The sequence below is a fragment of the Sphaerodactylus townsendi genome, linkage group LG02, assembly GCF_021028975.2.
Source record: "Sphaerodactylus townsendi isolate TG3544 linkage group LG02, MPM_Stown_v2.3, whole genome shotgun sequence".
NCBI classification, from domain to species: Eukaryota; Metazoa; Chordata; class Lepidosauria; order Squamata; family Sphaerodactylidae; genus Sphaerodactylus; species Sphaerodactylus townsendi.
Window position 1 is genome coordinate 72,903,856 of NC_059426.1, and position 22,246 is coordinate 72,926,101.

The 22,246-nt window shown below is 46.7% G+C and overlaps 2 protein-coding genes across 3 annotated transcripts in view; both read left to right on the forward strand.

Moving 5' to 3' along the window:
- The window catches only part of PPP1R32 (protein phosphatase 1 regulatory subunit 32), a 32,233-nt gene extending 26,093 nt beyond the window's left edge, over window positions 1-6,140 (forward strand). For both annotated transcript variants that reach the window (XM_048485694.1, XM_048485693.1), the window contains 7 exons: window positions 1,958-2,017; window positions 2,199-2,279; window positions 2,668-2,784; window positions 2,896-2,990; window positions 4,472-4,636; window positions 4,788-4,875; window positions 5,899-6,140. In XM_048485694.1, the coding sequence (XP_048341651.1) occupies window positions 1,958-2,017; window positions 2,199-2,279; window positions 2,668-2,784; window positions 2,896-2,990; window positions 4,472-4,636; window positions 4,788-4,875 (606 nt within the window). In that variant the 3' untranslated portion in view covers window positions 5,899-6,140. The remainder of the gene's footprint in view (window positions 1-1,957; window positions 2,018-2,198; window positions 2,280-2,667; window positions 2,785-2,895; window positions 2,991-4,471; window positions 4,637-4,787; window positions 4,876-5,898) is intronic.
- Window positions 6,141-11,469: 5,329 nt separating this feature from the next.
- On the forward strand, window positions 11,470-13,835 carry LRRC10B (leucine rich repeat containing 10B). Its single transcript, XM_048485618.1, has one exon. It carries the CDS (start codon window positions 11,786-11,788, stop codon window positions 12,671-12,673), a length of 888 nt encoding a protein of 295 aa, XP_048341575.1. The 5' UTR covers window positions 11,470-11,785; the 3' UTR covers window positions 12,674-13,835.
- The last annotated feature ends 8,411 nt before the right edge of the window (window positions 13,836-22,246 follow it).

Genomic DNA, 22,246 nt, shown 5'->3' on the forward strand with positions numbered 1-22,246 from the left:
TCAATCACTCCCTTGAGAAAGTGGTTTTCCAGATTGGCTGAAGGAAGCAGTGGTCTGCCCACTCTTTAAATGACCATTGTTAGATCTGGCCAATTACTGACCCATTTCGAACTAATCGTTCTTAGGGAAGGTAATTGAAAGAGTGCTGTTGGAGCAGCTTCAGGGCTTTCTGAATAACACATCAGTATTCGATCCCTTCTAGTCCGGCTTCCATGCTGGGCATGGGACTGTCCTTACCGCCATAACAGATACATGTCCAGCTCAACTGAGGCAAATTGGCACTATTGGTATTATTAGATCTTACTGCAGCGTTTGATATGGTTGATCACGATCTTTTGACCCACTGCCTGGCTGCCTCAGGTGTTCACCTCGTTTCTCAGGGGTTGGAGTCAGCAAGTGAGGTGTAGGGACAGGGTCTCCCAGCGCTGCCTGCTTCAATGCAGTGTGCTGCAGGGGGCTCTCCTGTCCCCAGTGTTATTTTAAATCTACATGTGACCCCTTCCTCAGCTGGTGTGGAGTTTTGGGCTGATTTGTCATTAGTATGCGGATGACACTCAGCTAATTCTGTTGATGTAGGGCGGGCTGGCCTCTTCCCCTGCGGCTCTCCAGCACTGTTTGGAGATAGTAGCTGGTTGGTTGACGCTAAGCAGGTTAAAATAAAATCTATCGAAGACGGAGGTCCTTTGGATGGGTCGCGAAGGGGGAGCTGCGGGATTTCAGGCGCCGTCGCTGGAGGGCGTCTCCCTTTCAGTGACCTCCTCTGTTCAAACCCTGGGGGGGGGGGGTGTCTACCTAGATTCATCTCTATCTATGGAGACCCAGGTGGCCCACACGGCTCGGGTGGCATTTTACCATCTATGCCAAGCATGGCGACTGGCCCCTTATCTCTCTCAGACTGACCTAGCTTCAGTGATCCATGCCATGGTCACCTCCATACTAGACTGATCTGGAAATTGAAATTGGACCAGCATGTGGCAGCATGGCTACTTGTGGGGGGCTCTATGCGGGACCATATATCCCCCCTTCTGCGCCATTTGCACTGGCTCCCAATTGAATACCGGGTCACCTTAAGGCTCTCTGCGGACCAGGGCCTTCATACCTCAAGGACCATCTTTTCCCCTATGTCCCCACACGGCCTCTGTGTTCTGAAGAGGCCAATTTACTGGTGGTCCCTGGCCCCTCTATGATTCGACTGGCCTCCCCCCAGCCCAGGGCCTTTAGTGCCTTGACCCCAGCCTGGTGGAACATTCTGTCCTCTACCATCAGGGCTGTGCAGGTAACTTGGGCAGTTCTGCAGGGCCTGTAAAACAAAGTTGTTCCACTGGGCCTTTGGGGAAGACAGCCGCTGATGTGTGTGTGTCATTCCCTATATGAAGGTAGAATGAGGCCGCCCCCGGGAAGTCCAAGTAGAGCTCGTCATCTGATTTGTTTTAGCTTTCAGATCTGTGTTGCTTTTAAAGTTTTATGCTGAATTGTACACCGCTCAGAGCCCTCTGGGGGTGGGTGGTTTATTAAATCTAATATATAAATAAATATAAAATAAATAAATTGGTGCAAAATTTTCCACATTTGCCCAGAAATGCCTCTCTATATGGATCTTCATAGGTTTGCATACTCTGCCATATAACTTTGTTCAGGCTACTTTGTTTTTATTTCTAAACGGCGTCAAAGTGAAGAGCCAAGTTCTAGTCTTTTTTTGTGGATTTAGCCATCCATTTCAAAACATAGCACATGAAGTTGTGCAGCTTTCCCATAGCAGTGATGGGATTCGATAGGATTCAGGACCACATACTGCCAGTTGCTTAGTAAGACCAGTGAGTACAACTTGCCTGGTGCCATAGGTTTGGCTCTCTGTCTCTTGCTTTTCTCCCGCACCCTTCCATAACTTTTCAGCAGAAGCTCTAATGTTGCCTCTGTGCATCTCTCTCACTCTCAGTATTTGTTTTCTGCTTTTCAGAACAGTAGTCCAGGAGTCAGCATTATGAAAACAGATTATCAGCCATCTTCCTTTCCACACGTAAGAAGGGCTCACAAGTCAGGAGATTGTTTGTGATGGTTTGATTGTGGGCATTGGAAGAACTGATGAAGGGGTGTGCATTGCCTCACCTGGATCATTCTTCCTTTTTGGCATTCCCTACCTGAAACTGTTTGTGCACACTGTACCCCACCTGTATTATGTTGTGATATTCTCCTGACAGGGTGATGAATTCCTGCCAGTTCTTTCCAAAGGCTCTGAGCGGGGGTCTGGATTCAGTCGGCAGAAGGGTCTTTTCCTTCCAGTAAGTGGCACTCCCCCACCAGTAGAACGCTTCTGCCCTGTTTCCCTCAGTGCATTCCTACTGCTTTTCTTACACCAGCTTCACTTGCTGCAGCAGCTCCCTTTCTTCTGTGTCTCCTTTTCCAAGTCTCTCTGCTGCTGTGACCTGCTTTTTCCATCCTGTTCTCTTACACCTGTCTCCAAGACATGCTTTACCCAAGTGAATAGAATTTGCAGACAAAAGCTTTCCTTGTCTCTGCTCCTCTTCCTAATATCCATTTACTTTAATCCCTCCCCTTTTCCTAACCCTCGCCCATTTCTCCCCACCTTCCTCACTGCATTTCTGCCTTCTGTTTTTTGCTGTTTCCCAAAATTGCTTGCTTGCTCATCAGCCCCTTTATTTTTCACAGCCCCAAGAACATCCACCTGGTGGAGAGGGACCTCTGAGCCATACTCAGTTTCAAGGGCTTCAACGGCTACCTCAGACACAGAACAATCTTTTAGGAAGGGAAAATGTGGGCAATAAGGTAAGCCTGAAGTACAACCTGGTTGCTTTATCTATTCTTAATCCATGGGGCTATATGTGCTGCTCCTGTGATGCTAGGTTCATAGCTGTTTCCTTGACTCTTTTCATACAGGAGCTATCAGGATTCAGCATCAATAACCCCAGTCATGTGACACCTCCCTATGATCCAGAATTGCCCAACAGGTTCCTGACCAGCTATAATTCCAAGTGAGTTTGGTACTAATAACCATCATATTAGATAAGTATGTTTCTATCAGGCCTTGTCTTGTTAAGGCATCTGTCTCCTATCCACCCGGGAAAGTGTGTTTCCCTTATCTGTGTGGGCTAAACTGTTCCATGCAGGTTCTTCAAAGGGTGTAGGTAGTGAGAACACTGAGGCAGCAACACCTAGCTGTGAGCCTATGAAGTGTGAGTAGTATATATAGCAAAGGATGTGCACATTTTATTGTAAACAACAAAACTGTAGTGTCTTCATGATTTTGGGTATATAGTAATTGGTAGGAACTATATACACCTGATTCATGGGAGAGTGGTCAGGCTCACTCCGGTTCACTCCGCATAAGCCAATAAACACAGGTTTAGAATGGGAAAAACCCATCGGGGGGGGGGCACTTTGCACAGATCCCGCCCCTAAAGAGAGTCTGATTCATGTTATTTTCCCCAACCAGTTTTTGTAAGAATTGCACTAATTGCGAGTCTTTTGAAAAATCCAGGGTTGCAGCCGCTTGCAAGCGAATGGCCAGGCAGGAGGTGGTTTATTCCAGTGGCGTAGCTGGCCCATTCGAAGCCCAGGGCAAATTCCGAATTTTCCACACACACCCACAGCCCGCCACCCTCTGCGGCCTGCCTCCCCACGGCCTGACCCCCTGTTGCCCCAGATGGCCCGCCCCCAGTGCCATGCCCCCTGTGCGCCCCACTTACCTAGGAGCTGGCCGACAGGTGCAGGCCTCCCTTGTCTCAGGCTTGGCTTCAGCGGGATATGCGCACGTCATACCAAGGCCCAGCCACTTCTGGGAAGGAGAAGGGGCATGGCTGGGCCTTGGCACAATGTGCACGCACCGCCCCTGCACCCATTGGCCAGTCTCCAGCCATGGCTGTCCTCTCCTGGCTGATGGGCACAGGCCTCATTCCAGGCTGGGCCTCAGTGCGATGCACGCACGTCATGCTGAGGCCCAGCCACTTCTGGGAAAGAGCAGGGGCATGACTGGGTCTTGGCACGACATGCACACATCATACCAAGGCCCAGCCATGCCCCTCCTCTTTTTTCCGGGGGGGGGACATGTCTCCCATGGGGGCACCCGGCGTGTTTGTCCCCAGATGTCCTCATGGCAGCTACACCACTGCTTTATTTGCCTCCCTTTTCCTTAAAAAAAATTTTTTTGCATAGCCACACAGGTGCAGATGGTTGTATCATGGTATTGTGAGACGTCAGCTTGGCTGTGGGGATTCATTTGTGCATGCCTATATAGCTATGCATCAGTGGGAAGTAAATAAAAAAATTATAGACATGCGTCCATGTGAAGACAGCAACCCACATTGTTTCGGTGGGCTCCAACTGCAGCCTGCATGGTTGCATGTGAATGGGAAAACGGAAAAACAGATTACTTTATCCTGACTGCAACCCGTTATACATTTGCTGTGCGGAGTGTGTCTCAGGCATCCCATAATATTTCCTTTCCCTCTTTCAGGTTTTATGAGAATGTTCCAAAAGGAATAGACAGGGAAGGCTGGACACGAGGAGGAATTCAACCTCAGCAAGCAGGTGGCTTTACTACCAACAACCACGCCACAGACTTAGGCACTGATCCCAATGCTACAGAAACGTTGAGGAGTGTTCATCCTCATGTCGGAAGGTAAGGCTCTCTGGTAGGGTTGTACCATAGGTGTTCTTCTCTGTCCTTCACGTTCTCTGCCCCTATGGGCATCAGGGGCTCATCCTTCACTTTTCACATCTCTCCAGCTGCCGCTGCTCTCTTTGTAATGCTTTCCTCTCTTCCACTGCAGAACAATCACAACAGTTGATCCATTCTACTGTGACTCTCCCCATGACCGTCGCTTCACTGCTCTCCACCAGACGACTGTCCCCAATTAAGTAAGCGGCCTGGCCCACTGCAACTTAATCTGGAAGGGTGGCAGTTCTCAACTTGTCCATGGAACGGTCTGAGAGAGATAATGCAGAAAAGGGGTGGGGTGCTTTTGAGTTATGCTGTCTTTGGCCATTGCTTGAGTGGTGAGATCTGGAACTAAGTAAGAGATCCTATTCCTAGGCAGACAGTTCCTGTGCTTTTCTTCTTTTTTTGGCCTGTGAAACAAAACGTCACAAACCCTTTACAGATCTAGGGCACAGCATCATTTGGAAAACTGTCCAGTTCTGGTCCTGGCACCTCAAAAAGAATATTGTAGGGAAAGAGAAAGGCAGAAGGGGTGACCAAAATGATTGTGGGAAGAAAGGTGAAGATTGTTCAGTTTGGAAAAAAGAGATGACTAAGAGAAGGTGTGACAGAGGTTTATACAAGTATGCAGGGGTGGAGAAAGTGGATAGAGAGATTTTATTTCTCCCTCTCTCATAACACTAGAACTCAGAGGCACCTAATGAAGTTGATGGACAATAGATTAATGAGTAATTAAATTGTGAACTTCACTGCCAGTAGACAAAGTGATGGGCAACTACACATAAAAGAAAATTTAAAAGGGATTAGTTAGCTTAATGGAGAATGGATTCATCAGCGGCTACTCGTTAGGGTGACTAAAGGGAAGAATCTCCTTATACAGAGGCCGTAAACCTCTGAACACAAGTACTATGAGGCAACATCAGGCAATGGCTTAACCTCTATATTCTGTTTGGGGCAACTGGTTGGCCACTGTGTGAAACAGAATGCTGGACTAGATCGATCACTGGTTAGTACATGAAGGGTCTTATATTCTTACGTTCTCCCAAAACCCTTCCTTACCTCAGGAAGAGTTCTGGGAATCAGCCTTTTGCCATTTTAGGATAAGGGAAGTCACAGGCCATTGAGAAAGACCTTTTTCACCCCTTCTCACTGACTTTCAGAAGTCAAACAGCTGTTCCTTTTCTAATGCTGCTCCCTGATTGACTCTCTCTGGCTCTTTGCAGTCTCTTCTCTGAACAGGATACTGCTGTGATGTCTTCAGGCTTCAGGTCCACATTCCCCTGTTAAGGAAAGATGACCAATGCAAGTGTTGCTACCAATCATACTTGATTTCAAAAGCTGTAGAGTTTTAAAGGGTATACATCCAAACTCTTGTTCTTCTCTTCTAAAAAAACTGAATAGTAGTTCTTGCTGATGTGTATACTAGCTTAAACCAATAAACCTGGAAAGATTTCTGTGGAAGAAAGATGATGGCTTCTATGAAGCATCCAGGGAAACTTAAAAGATACCCAGAAATAGAAGTAGGAGGGGTGGGATAGAGTGATTGAAAGGGGGCCTGTTGTGACCATCTGGCTGGCACTGTCTACAGAGCTTGGCAAGGCAGGACCTAGCCTGGGCCAAGGGCTGTATTTGCTCCCCACTCTTATCCTGTCTTGCCTGATATCACCAAATAAGGCCACTATCTAAGATAAATATCCTATTTCTCTATGCCTGTGATCTGGCCATATGATAAGCAGGTTGCAGAATCCTCATATTTGTTCCGCATCCTTTCAGGACACTGCCACTTCCTGTCTGCCACGGATGTACTCAGCTCCTAATAACTGTAAAAATTGCTTGATACTGTATCAGCCTTTGGTGGAGAGTGAGAGCACACTCATTGAGTGTCAGACCTGGGACAATGTCCCCTTCTCGTTATTATGTCATAATTTTTCTTCTCAACTACTAGTATTTGCCTTGTGGTAGCAGTGACAAATTCTTTCCTTGACCTCAGCATGAATGAAAATGCACAACACAGAGACAGTAGGATCCCTTGTATCCCCACTGGGTATGATAAAACATCATTCAGCAAGGGTTCCACATGGTTCTTTGTGCTTTGATACACAAATCCACCCACCTACGCTGTCAGTAGGATGCTGCTGCTTTCTTGCTTTGTGTGCTAAACCTTCACACATTTGGAGGTATCGTGTGTGGTAGGAAGTGGTAGGTGCGTGCAGAATTGGCATTCCCAGTGTCCTTTCATGATGTAACACATTTGAAAACAGATTTCCACTGTAACCTCAAATAGTCCAGGCCTATTCATGTACATGTTACCCTCCTCACCGTCATGTGAGATGATTCATGGATTTTTTCAGCACCCCTGTATCTTTTCTCCTGCAGGCATAATGCACACCATCCAGCTCTTGTTCTCTGACCAGCCACAATAGGTGCCACAGTTATACAGCCTTCTGTTTTCCATTTCTCACATTTCTCTCGGTGGATAAGTTTTCATTCCTAGTGAATATTTCATGATCAGGCTGCTTTGATACTAAAAGATGCTTGCATAAAAACTTCTCCATATCACACAAAGCAGCTTCAATTCTAGTGTAATGCAATCTGGCATGCGATCAGCTTTCCACTGAGCTAAGAGTGTGATAATGTACTTGATGCCTTACTGAAATTGTGAAGAGAAGGATGACTTGAGAGGAGCCTGCCCACCAAGTCCCCTTGTCATTGTCCTAGAACAGTGGTTCTCAACCTTCCTAATGCTGCGACCCTTTAATACAGTTCCTCATGTTGTGGTGACTCCCAACCCTAACATTTATCCATTTTACAGATGGCGAACACTGATGCAGAGAGTCTTAGGCGACTCCTGTGAAAGGGTCATTCGACCCCCAAAGGGGTCGCAACCCACAGGTTGAGAACCACTGTCCTAGAACTTCTCTTGATCATAGCTGTTGCGTGGAATGCATGTTTGAGCTGGCACTGAAAGATGGGCATAAGCAGTAAGTGGTGGGCACTGGGCAAATTGCTGGTTTTTTCCTTATGTGTATATGTGGATTAAAAGAATTAGCTTGACTGAAAACTGCAACACAACTTTTTTTTTAAAGAAAGGGAAAAAGAAGCACTTTGAGGTGCCATCTAATATCCTTTCCTCCATTCAAGGTACTGTTTGGCTATCTCTGCAGCCTCAAAGTATGATTTTAATATGACAGGAAAGTCCTTTCATTATCTTAGTGGGTGGATACCACAGAAATGCTCCCTTATTACCAATGCTTTGCTTTACTTCTTTCTTTTGCTCCCTCCAAAGATTTTCCCCACATTTCTGAGATTTTCAAATCGCTATTAAGATGTATTGTCGAAGGCTTTCACAGCCAGATCCAACTGGTTTTGGTGGGTTTTCCGGGCTGTGTGGCCGTGGTCTGGTAGATCTTGTTCCTAACATTTTGCCTGCATCTGTGGCTGGCATCTTCTGAGGTGTATCACAGAGAAAAGTCAGTTACAGTTATTAAGATGATGCCATCTCTGTCCTTTCTCAGAGAAACAGTGAAGCTTCTCATCCTTCTGAGTTTCACCTTGTAAGCCATTTCCTCCTATCATTGGACTGATCCTTGGCTCTTGAGATCTTCTTGTGTGCACCTGATGACCTATTTGAAGCAGGCTCTTCCATAATCCTGACATTTCCATCTTTGCATACACCCTGCAGAATCACATTCTCTGCCATCCTGTTCTCTTACATATCTAATTTGCTGTCTGAGTCTTTCTCTCTGCCTTCTCCCTCCCACTGAATATCTGTGTTTGTATTTCCCCAGATGGATTAGCTGCATTTTCTGATCAGAAGCATTCCATGCTGTTACCGGGGGTGTGGGGTGTGTGTGTGTGTGTGTGTGTGGGGGGGGGGGTGTATTCCAAAATGGGTTTCTTGCTATACACTTGTGAGTGGAGATGGAGGGTTGTTCTTTTTTTTTGCAAGTTTGCAAAAATTGAGGGTTTTTTGCAAGCTTTTTGCAAGTTTGTATATATTGGCTAACAGATATGGTTCCTGAGCAACTGATCCTTGTTTCATGGTTATCTGTCCCAGAGGAAGTGCTAGAGTTTGGAAAGAACACCTGGCTATGGATCAGATCTAAAGCATCAGCTGGTGACTGACTTCATGCAAAACAGAAAAACCAACATCTCATTCTGGAAGAAGAATCCCCATCAACCTTTACAACCATCTGCAGTGAAACTAATTCAGAGCGAGTGTCACTCATGATGCTATATATATATGGGGGGGACTGAGGGGGAGTTGGTACCAAAATAACTAGGCTCCCAGTGGGGCTACATTGAGAGAGTTACACAAGATCAGGAAAGTGCAGAGCTGATATTGGCTCACTATATATCTGTGGAAGATCAGATTTACTTACTGGGGAAGCCAGTGCAGAGACAATTTTTCATCCCCACAAAGCTAGCTGAAGAAGCATTTGCCTGATTTAGAGACTTCACATAACCATAAATGTTAATTTATATACCACGTATGTTAGGTAGGTACAGGAGCTCTTTTATTTATTGTTTTCCTGTAACTGAAAGGATACTTTTTATGTCACAAAGGTCCTCTGGCCAAGAAGCATTTCTGGCATATCTGATTTTTGTTTGCAGTAAGAGGATGGGAGATAGGAATTTGATGTAAACCTGTTTCCTCATCTGCTATGGTCATCCTCAATATGATGTCCACACACCTGCCATTGTGTTTCCAGGTGCTCACTTGCTTCTTCCTCAAAGGAAAGAACCAGTCCTGACCTTCCTCCACCTCACTGGAGCAGGTGGCGTTTCAGAAGAGCCCAGGAGGCATCACCATTGCATCTGCAGGGAGTGCCTATTTGGAACCAGTTGCCTCCATCACAGGCAGATGCTTGGCTTACAGTCTCATGCTTTGTTGAACTTCCAACATTGTGTGACTGGACCCAGTCCCTGTAGCAGCCATTTTGTGGCAGGACCCCCTGATCGACTGTGTAAGAGTGTCTTTAATTAGCATTACTGATACAGCATGTCATGCCACTCATATGGCAGTTCTGGATGTGAAGGCAGCTTCAATGCTGCATATCCCACCAGTTCACATCCTCTTCAGCCTAATGTCAGATGATATCCCTTGGGTTACTTGTGCTGAAACAGTGCATGTGACGCCAGTCCTTGCAGCATTCTTAAGATGGCTCTGGCTTTAATGTACTCACCTCTGCACATGACATTGCTGTTGGATGTCAGGGCAGGCAAGTGGCGTCAACCTCATAAGCAGTTATGAGAAAGGCCCATAGTTCCCCTGGTGCAAAACAGAGAATGATCCCTATTTACTGTTGCTGCAGGGCTTCAGTACTCAAGGAACACCACACAGGTCTGAATGAGCAATTCTTTCCAGGCTTCTAGCTGTTTTCTGTCTGCTAACAATACTGGACATTTGGGATTCTCATAATTAGCCAGGATCGGAATCTTACAGCTCAATCCTTTGTATTTATTCAGAAATAACACCCACTAATACAGATTACTCTCATGTAATTGGATATAGAATTGGGTGTCTTGGGAGTAAGGGCCACTCAGATGCCTACAGACTCTGTAGCACAAGTAACAGCAGCACAGATTGCTCTTATCCTGCCCCGAATGGAATGATGCAGTTTTCACTACAACTGTAGACTCTTCGTCTTCTCCAGTGTGGAGACTCAAATGTACAAGCACAGTAGTGGCAGCATCAAATTGGCCCTTTCTGCACATGCATAATAATACACTTTCAATCCACTTTCACAACTGTTTGCAAGTGGATTTTGCTATTCCGCACACCTGCAAAGTGGATTGAAAGTGCATTATTCTGCATGTGTGGAAGGGGCCAAAGTAAAGCATGTACTGGACTATATACAAGTGCAGTATACTGAATGTTTTCCCCACAATGGTGTAGTTGCCTGCTCACAGAGAATTAGCATGCATGAGGCTTTCTGCCCAACCGTACTTTTGACCTCCTGTTTTTCTATGTGTCTGCGCTGGGAGCATGTGGGATATGTTGCGTCCCTCTGGCTCTTTCTTGATCTTATTACAACCATCTTCCACCCCTCACAGCTTACCACTTTCTTGACTTTAACTCAGGCAATTCCCCCCCCCCACCACCACACACACACACACCTTGTCGCTGTTTCTCCATGCTAAGGGGAAAGCTATACCTGTTGAAGTGCTTCCTGTTAACACAACTGTTAAGGCACAAGAACCACGCGTGTGAGTAGAAGAGGCTGCTCTCTGCCTTTTGCCCGGAAAAAGCAGCCCGAAATTCAGATGGACGGAGCGTCAGCGGTACCGGCCGCGTGGGCTCTGTGGCAAAGGGGCATGTGGGCGTGGCTAAGAGGAACGGAGGGCGACTCCCTCGCTTCTTCTTTGCGGGTCGAGCGACGGGCTGGGCTCGCTCCCTTTCCGTGAGGGGGGCGTGTCCAAGGGGGGCGTGGGAAGCACGCGCGGGCACAGGGAGAAGTCCGAACGAAGGAACGCGTCGCCCCGCCCGTGCCCACCCCGTCCGAATCCATTCGCCTCTGCTATAGGCGGGTCGTCCCGCGTGGGGGTTGCCATGGAAACGAGTCGCTAGGCTGCGGGCGCGCGTGTGGGAGCCGAGCTCAGATCCAGGCAGGAGCCCCGGAGCAAAAGCCGGGAGGAGACTGAGTAGTGCAGCGCCGGAGCCCCCGAGACTGCGCGGGGGCCACCAGAGGGGGGTCCTGCTGGGGAAGGGGGTGGCGGCAGCAGCAGCAGCCTGCAGCACCCAGTCGAGGAGAAGAAGGTGGGTGGGGTGAGAAGCAGGCGGGCGGCACCAGTCCTGGGGATCGGGAGCGTCCCCTGCTGCCGAGGAGCTCCGGGCCACCGGGGACCAGGGAGCACCTGTCCCGTCCATTCGACTCGAGGTTGCTCCCGGGCGAGGACTGCTCTGAGGGCACGGGGCCCCCAGCCAGGGAGGCTAGTCGAGGTAAGAAGAGGAGGCATCAGCTCCAGCCCTGGCAGGGGAAATCTTCGTCCTGGTCCTAACCCCACGAGGCCGGTCGGTTGGGCAGGGGCCTAGGTGGTTGCCATGTCTCCCCCGAGCCCGCCAGGCAGAGGTGGTGGCCTTCGTCCTGCCAGCCGCCTTCCTTGGCTATGAGCATGGGCAGTGGGGGGTCGTCAGGCAGGGAGGAGCGACTGCCGTCGGTTTTGGAGGAGCAGCTGAGCGGTGGCGACCGGATGCTGGAGCTGACTGGACGTCACTTGAAACACCTGCCAGGACCAGTGTGTGCCCTCAGCAGCCTCCAGAAGCTCTACATCAGTGGCACAGGGATAAAGGAGTTGCCTGAAGAGATAGAGGGGCTCCAGGAGCTGCGCATCCTGGCCCTGGACTTCAACAAACTCGAGGAGATACCTGAGGCACTGTGCCGCCTGCCCCATCTGACCCGCCTCTACTTGGGCAGCAATCGCCTCTTTGGCCTCCCAGCAGAGTTCTCGCAGCTCCAGACTCTTCGCTGCTTGTGGATCGAGAGCAACTACCTGTACCACTTCCCCCGGGCTCTGCTCCAGATGCCTTGGCTGCAGTCTCTGCAGATGGGGGACAACCGACTCAAAACCCTGCCCAACAGCCTACCACGCATGAGGGGACTGCGGGGGCTCTGGCTCTATGGGAACCGCTTTGATGAATTTCCTGAGCCTTTGCTTCGCATGACCCAACTGCACATCCTTGACCTTGACCGCAACAAGCTTACTGAATTCCCAGACTTGACTCACCTGCGGAGGCTTCGAGTCTTCTCCTATGACCACAACCCAGTGCAAGCCCCGCCCAGCGTGGCTGACACAGTCATGGTGGTGGGGGAAGGGGCCCAGGAGTTTCTGGAGGCCAGGGAGGAACGTCTCCAGAAACTTCGCGACCAGGAAGCGGAAGAGCAGGAGGAGAATGAGTCTGAAGCTCTGCAGGCCAATATGAAAAATGACTCTTCTGTCCTGGATGATGGTGAGGGCAGGTACTCTGCCCTGGAATGCTCGCCAGAAGAGACATGAAATGGAGATGATGGTGGTGATGATGATGATGATATGGTTGCTGCTCAAAAGATTGGGGGATCTTAGTTGGCTGAATCGGTTTCTGCCCCACTGGCAGTTGGGAGCTAGGCACATGCTGTCATTGATCTAAAGAACCATGGGCAACTATTCACCATGGCAGTTACCAGCCTTTTGTAAAGGACACAGGACAGCTACTCATTAGAAGGTTTGCTGTCGTTTTTCTGGAATTGTGGGCAGTCCCAGCTAACAGAATTGCTGTGTATCAGTAAGAACCCTGGGTAATCTTTATGTTTTGCACACCTTCTACCTAATCCCAGGGGATGGGGGTGGGGTCGGCTAAATAATGAATAATTCCATTGTGCCCACACACTGAAATGATTGTCCTTTGTCCTCAAGGCATGGATAATAGTCGCATCATGGTGAAAGCCAAGTATCACATAGACCTTAATGTGATGCGGTGACAGTGTTGTACCTGTGGGTGATCTCCATCCTGATTGTCTGGCATGCTACAATCAAATGCAAGAAAAAGGCAGGATAAAGCCATCTTGTTTATTTATTTTCTCCCTTGAACTCTGAGCCCTGGAGAGCTGCAGAGTTGTGAGTGTGAATGTAAAACCTTAAAAAAAAAAAACAACCCAGGAATTTTTATCCTACCACTGGAATTAGACACGGGGAGAAGCCTTCCTTGGGCTGTTCCCTCCAGCTGTCAGGTTTGAAAAGAAGCTCCTGTGAAAACCTTGTTTGTGTAGATCTATCCGTCCCGGAAAGAGCTTTGCTGCCGCTCTTTGTATGGTGGGAAAGGAGCTTTGTGCATTACCCTGCTGCTTTCCTGGACTTTTTATTCCCTTAAAAGGACACAGAAGGAAAAGCTGGTATGACCTGGGCCACTGCAGGCATGTGTGGATCTAGGTTAGAGGGGTGGCAGCTACAGGAACTGTTCCTGTCTGCAGGGGTGGCAGGTTCATTCTTGTGGGGACTCTTGGGCTAGATTTGTACTAAATCTAAGCAATAAAAGCACATCAAGGGAATGTAAAGAGTTGCGTGAGGGACACACATTCTCAGGGAGATTGCTCACAAAGCAGGAGACCAAAGCTATTGGGCAGACTGGAGGCTATTTTTAAAGAGTGCTGTAAACTAAATTATAACACCTGGAGAAAGGAAACAAGTTTCTCAGGTATTAGTGTTATTTATTTATTTTGTTATTCTTCCTTTCCTCTCCCTGACCAGAGCTTTGTTGTCTTCCTTGCCTTTCTCTTAGGTCTCTTCTCACCTCCCCCCTTCCACTGCTTTTCTTCCTCTCGTCCAGTGCACACCTTTTTGTCAGCTGTGTTCAGTCTCCCACTGGACTGATTCCACAGCATTCAGTCTGAGCCTCAGCAGCGATATTGGCATGCTTGCTGCCTCAGCACTGCCAAAGTTAACACACTTGATCAAGTGTCTTTCTCTCGGATGCTTTCAGAGCATAATGGACTTTGATGTTATGTATTCCCATTTTTATTACAGTTTATTTATGGTTTACTGGCTAGTTGCCATTATAAGTGAAACCATTTCTTTTCTTTCTCTGTGTACAGCGTCCCCCCTCCCTCCCTCCCTCCCCCCGCCCTACACCCACATCAGCTATACAGTTTCTGAGTGTGTGAGGAAGCATCTCGCTTCTTATGAAAGTCATGCAACAGAATGTGAAGTATCAGCTTCACTCATCCCTCTTGGACTGGTTACAAAAGGCTGATTCATACAAAATGTTTTCTCACTCTTATTTAGTCCAGCCATATGATCCCCATGATTTTGAGAAGTCTGTTATCATAGATCTGGGCTCACACACCTCTCTATGCTGTGTGCAGCCTCTACCTGGTAATCACATGGTGCTATACACAACTGAACACTACTGAACTACTGACACCTTTTTCAGCACCATTGATTTTACTGCAGCAGGTGATGCTAATTTTATGCACAAGTCCATCGATTCTCCACAGGCAGCTGCTGGGACTTTTGACATAGCTGGCTCTAAGCTTAGCAACAGCCAGGCTGAGATTTATATATCCCAGGGGTAGGGAACCTGCGGCTCTCCAGATGTTCAGGAACTACAATTCCCATCAGCCCCTACCAGCGTGGCCAATTGGCCATGCTGACAGAGGCTGATGGGAATTGTAGTTCCTGAACATCTGGAGAGCCGCAGGTTCCCTACCCCTGATATATCCCGTCCCCACAAGGTCAGTGTTTACTCAAGTTTTTTTCCCATTTAGAATTCACCAGTGGAGTTCCTTTATGTTGGGTGGCCACCACTGGTTCCAGTGTCTGACCTGGAAGTGAATTCTCACAACCCCCTGTTCTGCACTGTCCCCAGCATTGACAGTGTGAAGAGTCTGGAAACTGCCAGGCATCTCCCACAGCATACCAGTCGGTCCCATTTCAACTTGTGGGAGGCATTGAGAATGAAAAGCCTTGTTGGTAACTTGATTTTAATCTTTTACAAAGCCTATCTTTTCAGGATCTGACATAGATTCTAAAGAATTTAGAAACAGTTCTGTCTATATAAGAGAGACATATCTCACAATATTTTATACTGGCTCATATATTTGCTATTTGTTAAGAGGAATGGGCAAGTCAGAATTGGAAAATTCAATGGAAAACACTTTTAACAAGGAAAGCCATTGAGGGATAGCCATTACAATGGAAAATGACTGAATACATGAGGGGGGTGAAATGTGATAGCAAGGGAAAAGGAAACTCCTGCCAACAACTGTAAAATCAGCACATTTTAAACTGTCCTTCTCCTGAATACCACTGGGTTTTATTTATTTGATTATGCTCCGCCTTGTCCCAAAGACCCATTATTTTATTTGTGGTATTTATAGTCAGCCTTTCTCATGGGGACTTAAGGTGAATTATATATAGTGAGTCAGTACAGTCAACAAAATGGGACATTCAGTAAACAATAGGATTTTAGAGGTCTGGAATCAACCAGAAAGAACCAAGCATAGCATAAGTATTAATATGACTAGTTAAGCTGTGCAAAATTTACATAATAGAATCCTACTTAAAATAAGATATGTCCAGCAGCATAGATCACAGTCCCTGATCATTTAACCATTACAGAATTTCTTTTAATTTTGCCCTGAATTTCTTTTAATTTTAATTTTTCCAAAAACAAGTGAAGTAAAAAGAAGTTGCTTTGCTTTTGGACCTGCTGTCAAAGCGCAGCCACCAAGAATGTGTCTGTGTGTGAACTTGTAATCCCAGCTTGATGCGTGAATAGCAGCCTTCAGAGAATCTTCTGTGAAAAACCGTGGAGGTCATGATTAAACAGAAGGATGGGTCAGTGAGTTACATTGCTCAGTTTGGGTCCTTACACATTTTAACTAACACTTTATGTTAAGCCTGGAAGGCATTAGGAAGCCATAACCAAGACTAAGGCACAAGTATCCTGTGTTTTTACTGGCCTGTCCCCATCAGAAGGTGGGTTATGTTTTTTTTATGCAGTGTGAACTTTCCAAACTGCCATCATGGGTGATACCACACTTTAGCATCCTCATCTGGAAATTAGAATGGGATGGTCACAAACTGAGCCAAGAGAAAATGCTAAAATGAAGTTGGTGGGAAGCATTGGTGGTCACTGTGACAACCTGAGTTCCAAGGATCAGAGACACGTTATGGGAGCCTGCATGTCCAGCAGGACCAGAACGTGGTCTGTGATAAGTGCTCCAGTCCCCGCCCCATGCCAGGTCACAAGGCCTGCTGACCTTCATCTTTCCCTCTTGTCAGGATTTAATTTCAGTCACTCTCATCAAGTACAAACAAGTACATGTGTTTGTACATGTTCCCTTTGTCATGTGACTAAAGCTTGTGTTCCATTTTTTCCAAGAAAGACTCTAGTCCAGGGACTGTGTGGTCACTGTTGAACCCCTTTAAGTTTCAGCAGTATTTTTATCTAGTGTTGTGAATGCAGGGATGAAATATTCTAGAATTTTCTATTCCTGAGAACATGTGTGGTGTTAGTGAGCTATAGCTCAGGAAATCCCTCCTTCAAATATCATCTGTACTGTGAACTCTTTGGCAGCCATAAACAAGCCATGTCAGCCTATCTATCTCCCCTGCACAATAGTGATAATAATGGCAGCCTTCTTTTCAAGGTTGCAGCAAAAGTTAGATAATGCATGTTAACAATTTTCAACATTTGACAATGTTATATGAATGCCAAGTCATATTATTACTTCAAGATGAAGGCCTTCAAGGAATTACTGGCTGATAAATGGTTGGGAAACTTCCCCTTGACCCAGCTCTCCCCTTTCAGGGTGCTAGAAGGGTTTGAGCCAGCCAACCTCCGTCTGTTCACTTCCTCCCCCCCCACCCCACATCTACTGCAACTGACAACTGCATTCTGTGCTTCCCAGAGGCCATCCTCATGGGGGATCTTTTTTTTCTTTTAGTGTTCAGAGTAATCTTTCCCTGCATATCAGGGAGGTCATCATAGTTAGCAGAATCCCTGCTGGCCCCCTTTTGCAGCTCTGCTATAGAGGGAACAATTCTCTCTCTGAGTTGATCCTTTCCCAACCTGCAGATCTGATCGTTCACCTAAGTACCTGTTGGCAATTCTAGTTCACAAGTAGGACATGCACAGTGGCATTGTTTGGTTGCAAACAAAACTGACAGGGATTGAAGTTCTGAGAAATAGTGTGTGAGAAGTTGCTGCTGCCAGGTGATACTTTAGAAATAAACAATGAGAAGTTTCTTCTGTTATTAAAGGTGCACATGTTGCTGGTTGGCAAAGCCTGCTCAAAGTATTCACCCAACAGATACTGGGGGGAGCTGAGCCCTAGTGGTGCTAGCAGGACCACAGGGATTTGGTTCTGACCTGGGCTGCGGCAGCACAGTGCTGAGAGGCAACAGTCCTGCCCTTGGTCCCCTGCCGATGTTGCTGCCAGCACATCTGGAGTTTTCTTTGATGCATGCAGCATTAGCACGGGAATGGCAGGCAACAATGGACTGGGATTCCTTTCTGTTTGTGGCACCACAAGCGGTTGCTTGTGTCTTGTAGGTGCTAAACTTGTCCTGTTGACAGGATGGGAAGCTTATCTGCAAGATACTTTTCTGGGCATGTTCATAGTGGCACTTATTGGACTCCAAAAATGTGGAGTTTCTGGATCCATGTGCATACCTCATCCTTTTTGCTGAATGTTGATGCTCATTCTTGATGCCTGATGCTCTGTGGCCATGGTAGCTGCCTTCATTCTATAGGAATCTGTGGAACTGCAGGATTTGCTGGGCCTTATTTGCTGTTAGAGATGTTAGTGTTAGTGTAGATGTCCTGATCACATGGACCCTCACTTTGCAGGGAGAGACAGCAGGCATGAACATGCTGGACCCACCCCCTGCCACCACACGGTCACTAAGTGGTCTGCATGGGGCAAATACGTAAAGGAAGTGGCTGCATAGAAACCACCTCCCCATGAGCTGCAATGCTGGTTTTGGAACATTGCTGATCCTGGTGAAAGTAGAGTGTGCTCATGGGCACTACCCCAGCATGTTCTTTTCATGCAAGCCACATGGTGATTAGGTAGAGGCAGGCAGTGGGGAGAGCACCCTTGTCCTTCCTGCAGGGTGAGTGCCCACTTGATCAGGATGTCTGTACAAAGCTTCTGTGTCTTGCTCTCAGGAGTATAACTCAGGTGTGGACCATTTAGACAGGTACTCATTTTAAGATGATTTTAAGATGTTAAAGAAGTGGGGACTGATAAAATAACAGGACCTGTTACAAGCCTTCAGATTTCCATTTTCAGTTTTTCCTGTTTTAAAGATGATTTCATGGTTGTTTCGTGGGGTGGTGGTACTTTCTTTCATAAACTGGCCACTGGTGCATTTGGAATTTAAAACAAATCTGGGAAGTTTATGATTGTAGTTGAAGTCAGCAGCAGCATCCCCCCCTTTTTTTTGGGGGGGGGTGTGTGTTTCTGTTTTGTGTCACTCTGGAGGGCTCTGATTATCCTCATATGTGTTTTCGCAGCATGGCATTTTGGTTGGCAGCAGAACTAGTCTTGTCTCATGAGATGTATGCACCATTGGAATCCAGAGTCAGGTACAGTCATGGCTAAGGACTGGTTCACACAGAGATAGGTATGGGTGCAAGCTCCAGAGGTGGCAAAATGCTCTGCACCGCTTCAGAGTGCCAGGACTGGGTTCCAGGGCTGTTCCATCTATGTGTTACAGAGATTGTTCTCAGATGAAGTCTGTTGTCTATCTAGGCAAATCCAAAGGAGGCAATTGTTATACTGCACCAGGGGTGCAATGTCTAGCTATGTGAGGATGTAGCCCTTTGAATGTTTCTTTGCATCAGAAAGCTCAATGGGAAGCTGAAAATCAGAACAGCAGGGAGAATGGCTGCACCTTTTCTCTTTGCTTATTGTGATGGTTTTCTATTTTTAGAGAGTTTTTTCACACAGGAGAACATTCCAAAATGTGATTTGCCATCATCCACCACCTGCGTTCTGTTGTGGGTTCTTTCCATTCCCTCAAGTCTCTCCACCCCATCATTCCCCTGCATGTGTGAACCCGGCCTCCTCAGAAGCTGATGCAGCAGGCCAATAAGCTAGAGTCTCAGAGTGGCAGCTCATTCCGGTGTGACTCATTTTTGCTCTCAACATATTTATCCTTTTCTCTATTTCTCTTTCCTTGAGCATTTGCTGTCCTTTTTTTTGTATCCTCTGTTTTGAGCCTCTTGCAAGGGAAGCCACCAATATGTGGGCCCTTGTCTCACATGCCAAGGAGTGCCTTGAAGCAGAGTCTGCCGAAATGACTGACCCTGCACTCTTCTCCACATGAAATCCTCCTACAGGTGCTTTTCCACTGAAAGCTGGGTGTTAGGGGGGGTGAGAGAAAGAATCATGGTAAACTTGAAAAACTTGTCCTGTTGCTTCACCAGGATTACTACTGTGCAAAGTACCTTCTCCAGCACGTTCTTTGTCTCAGTGCTGAGCCACCTAGCCACGAGACCATTTTATCTCTCATTTTCACATTCACTCTTCTGTCCCTATTCTGAGCTGTATCTCACTGAGGTGTGTGTGGTATGATAGTGGACTAGACTGGTGTAGGCCTGGGCTCAAATCCCTACTTCGCCATGACATTCACTGGGTGGCTTTTGGCCAGCCATGCTCTCCCAGCCTAACCTACTTCACTGGGTCCTCATGAGAATAAAAGGGAGGGGAGAGCCTTTTGTGGGACCTTGAGCTCTCTGGGAGGAAGGGCAGGATAACATGATGCAGGTTCTCCTTGTCTGGGCTGATGTACCTTCACAGGAGCTCAGACTCCCTAAGAAAGTCAGCATCTGTTAGCAGCGAGTCATAATTACTCAATACAGGTGCTCAGGCATCGTTGGGGCATTACATAGAAAACACAAAATCTAATGTTAAATATTTTAATATAACTTGTGAAACCCATAACCTTTTCACCTCCCCTTGATTAAAAATCAAGAGGAATTTCAGGTGCTCCATAACACTATTTTAGGAATCAAATCTGACTTGCAGGCTGTTCTGGGTGTCCTTGACCACTTATTCTGGGACAAAAGAATTCCTGATTTTGCCTGGAGATTGGTAATGCTCTTTCAACTTCTTTTTCATCAAGTTCTTTTGTACACACGCGTGCGCGCGCACATGCACACTAATAGGAAGCTGTATATCCTGTAAGGGATTGATTCCAGAATGAGTGATGGCGGTCACAAATCTTGAAAAAACTCTGCATCTCAGCTTGCTTGTTGCATTGGGACATCTGGGATGGGTCAACTTATCAACACCTTTCTTGCACAATTGAGCAGAAAAGTGAAACCTTTTTTGGCTGGAATACCTTATTGTAGTTGTACCACTTGCATTCCCATCTGCTATTTCTGATTGTGGTCCCAAGGCTGCCTAACAGAAAGGAAGCCTCTCTGTGAGAAAAGCATCATTTGGAAGGACTCTGTGTAAACATCTTTACCAGTGTGACTGAGAGAGAGGGGAAAAAATCACACCGTTTGTTACATCTCCTTTCAGGAGAATCCTTCAAAGCTGTACAATTTCTGTGAGAAGAAGGGAGAAAAGTCACTGGCAACATAAGGAGAGTTGAGTCATGCTGGCTATGTTCAGTGTGGTATATTGATATGAAATGACCATGGCAATTCTTTGTTGGGAAAGAATACAAACAGGAGTGTTTTTCATGTGGTATCAACTGGTGCAGCTCTGTTGGAAGTCAATGAACCATCTGCACCCAGTTTTCCGAGAAACGGAACATAAGCCTCGTACAGTTCTGCATTTCAAAGGCTAGATTTGATAATGGAACATGGAGGTTAAAAACAGAGGTGGCTTCCCCCTGCAGACGACCTTGGGCTAGAGTGTGTTGCTGTAGTGATCTGCGAATTTTTGGAAATAGCATAATGGATGGAGGCTGACATAACTGATGAGACTTGCATGTGAGTGTTTGAATGACTGCTGAGAATAGTGTACTTGTCCACCCACCCTCCCCTTAATTCCATTGTCATCTCTGGCTACCAAGGCCGTGGAAGGATTATCTCAAAAGGCTTACTTCCTCTGTAGAAAAGTCTGGTTCCTCTGTAGAGAAAGCAAGCGCTGCCTGCCCAAGAGCCTCAAAAGATGTGAGTAAATCAGCTGTTTGCCCCTCAGAGTCCATCAGTAAGTTGCTGAAGCATAAGCAAAGTCCTCCATTAGTCCTTTTTCATTCTCCCACAATAAGCCAAAGCCAAAGAGGTTAATTCTAAGTCAAATCCAATCTTGTATCTCCCCATATAGGCCCATGCGAGCTCATTTTCTTTGCAGACTTTATTCAGGAAATGGTGAGGTGGCTTCCCTGCTGGCACAGATTAAGTGCGGAAATTGAGCAAATCTTTATAAAATATGAGATTATTAAACAGGAAGCTCCTATTTTAGATAGTTGTTCATAGGTATGTCAGCTGTTACTACCTGGAGATATTTGAGGGAGCTTGTACAGCAAGAAGGGGAAAGTATTGGCTCCTCAGAAGCACAGTGGCAAGGACTACACTTCAAAGGGAGAGTGCTAAAATGTGTATAGATCCTAGGCTCACCAGAGTTATATGACTACATTTGTGGTTCTTCTAAGCCTTTATATGCCTCAATCTTGTTCCAGCAAACCATCTCTTCCACTGGTGCCAAAGAGTGGGTAAAGGAATCTGTTCTAGAGACTGCAGTCTGGATCAAGAGTAAATTGCGATGATTCCCTCAGAGGCTGGAGTGTTACTGTGGATCCATAGCAGACAGTGCGATAGAACTTATTTGAAGAATATTTTATGAGTCAGACTATGAGCCTAGCATTGTATGCTGTGGGGGTCAAGGTTCTTTTAGTTATTAGGCAGACGGTTGTCTCAGCTAGCTGTGCCACTCAAGAATATTTTAACTGGAAATGTCAAGGATTGGACCTGGCTGCTGAGAAAGCTTGAGTTGACCCACTGAATTACTATTCTTCTCCCAGGTAGTTGCTTGTATTAATCACTGGCTATTTCCACATGGCTAGGGTTCTCCACTTTCCTTTCATTGCCTCTGCAAATTCAGACACACATGTGTTGGCAGAAGATTT

Coding starts and splice junctions, on each gene's coding strand:
- LRRC10B (XM_048485618.1), top strand. CDS start 11,786: ATGAGCATGGGCAGTGGGGGGTCGTCAGGCAGGGAGGAGCGACTGCCG.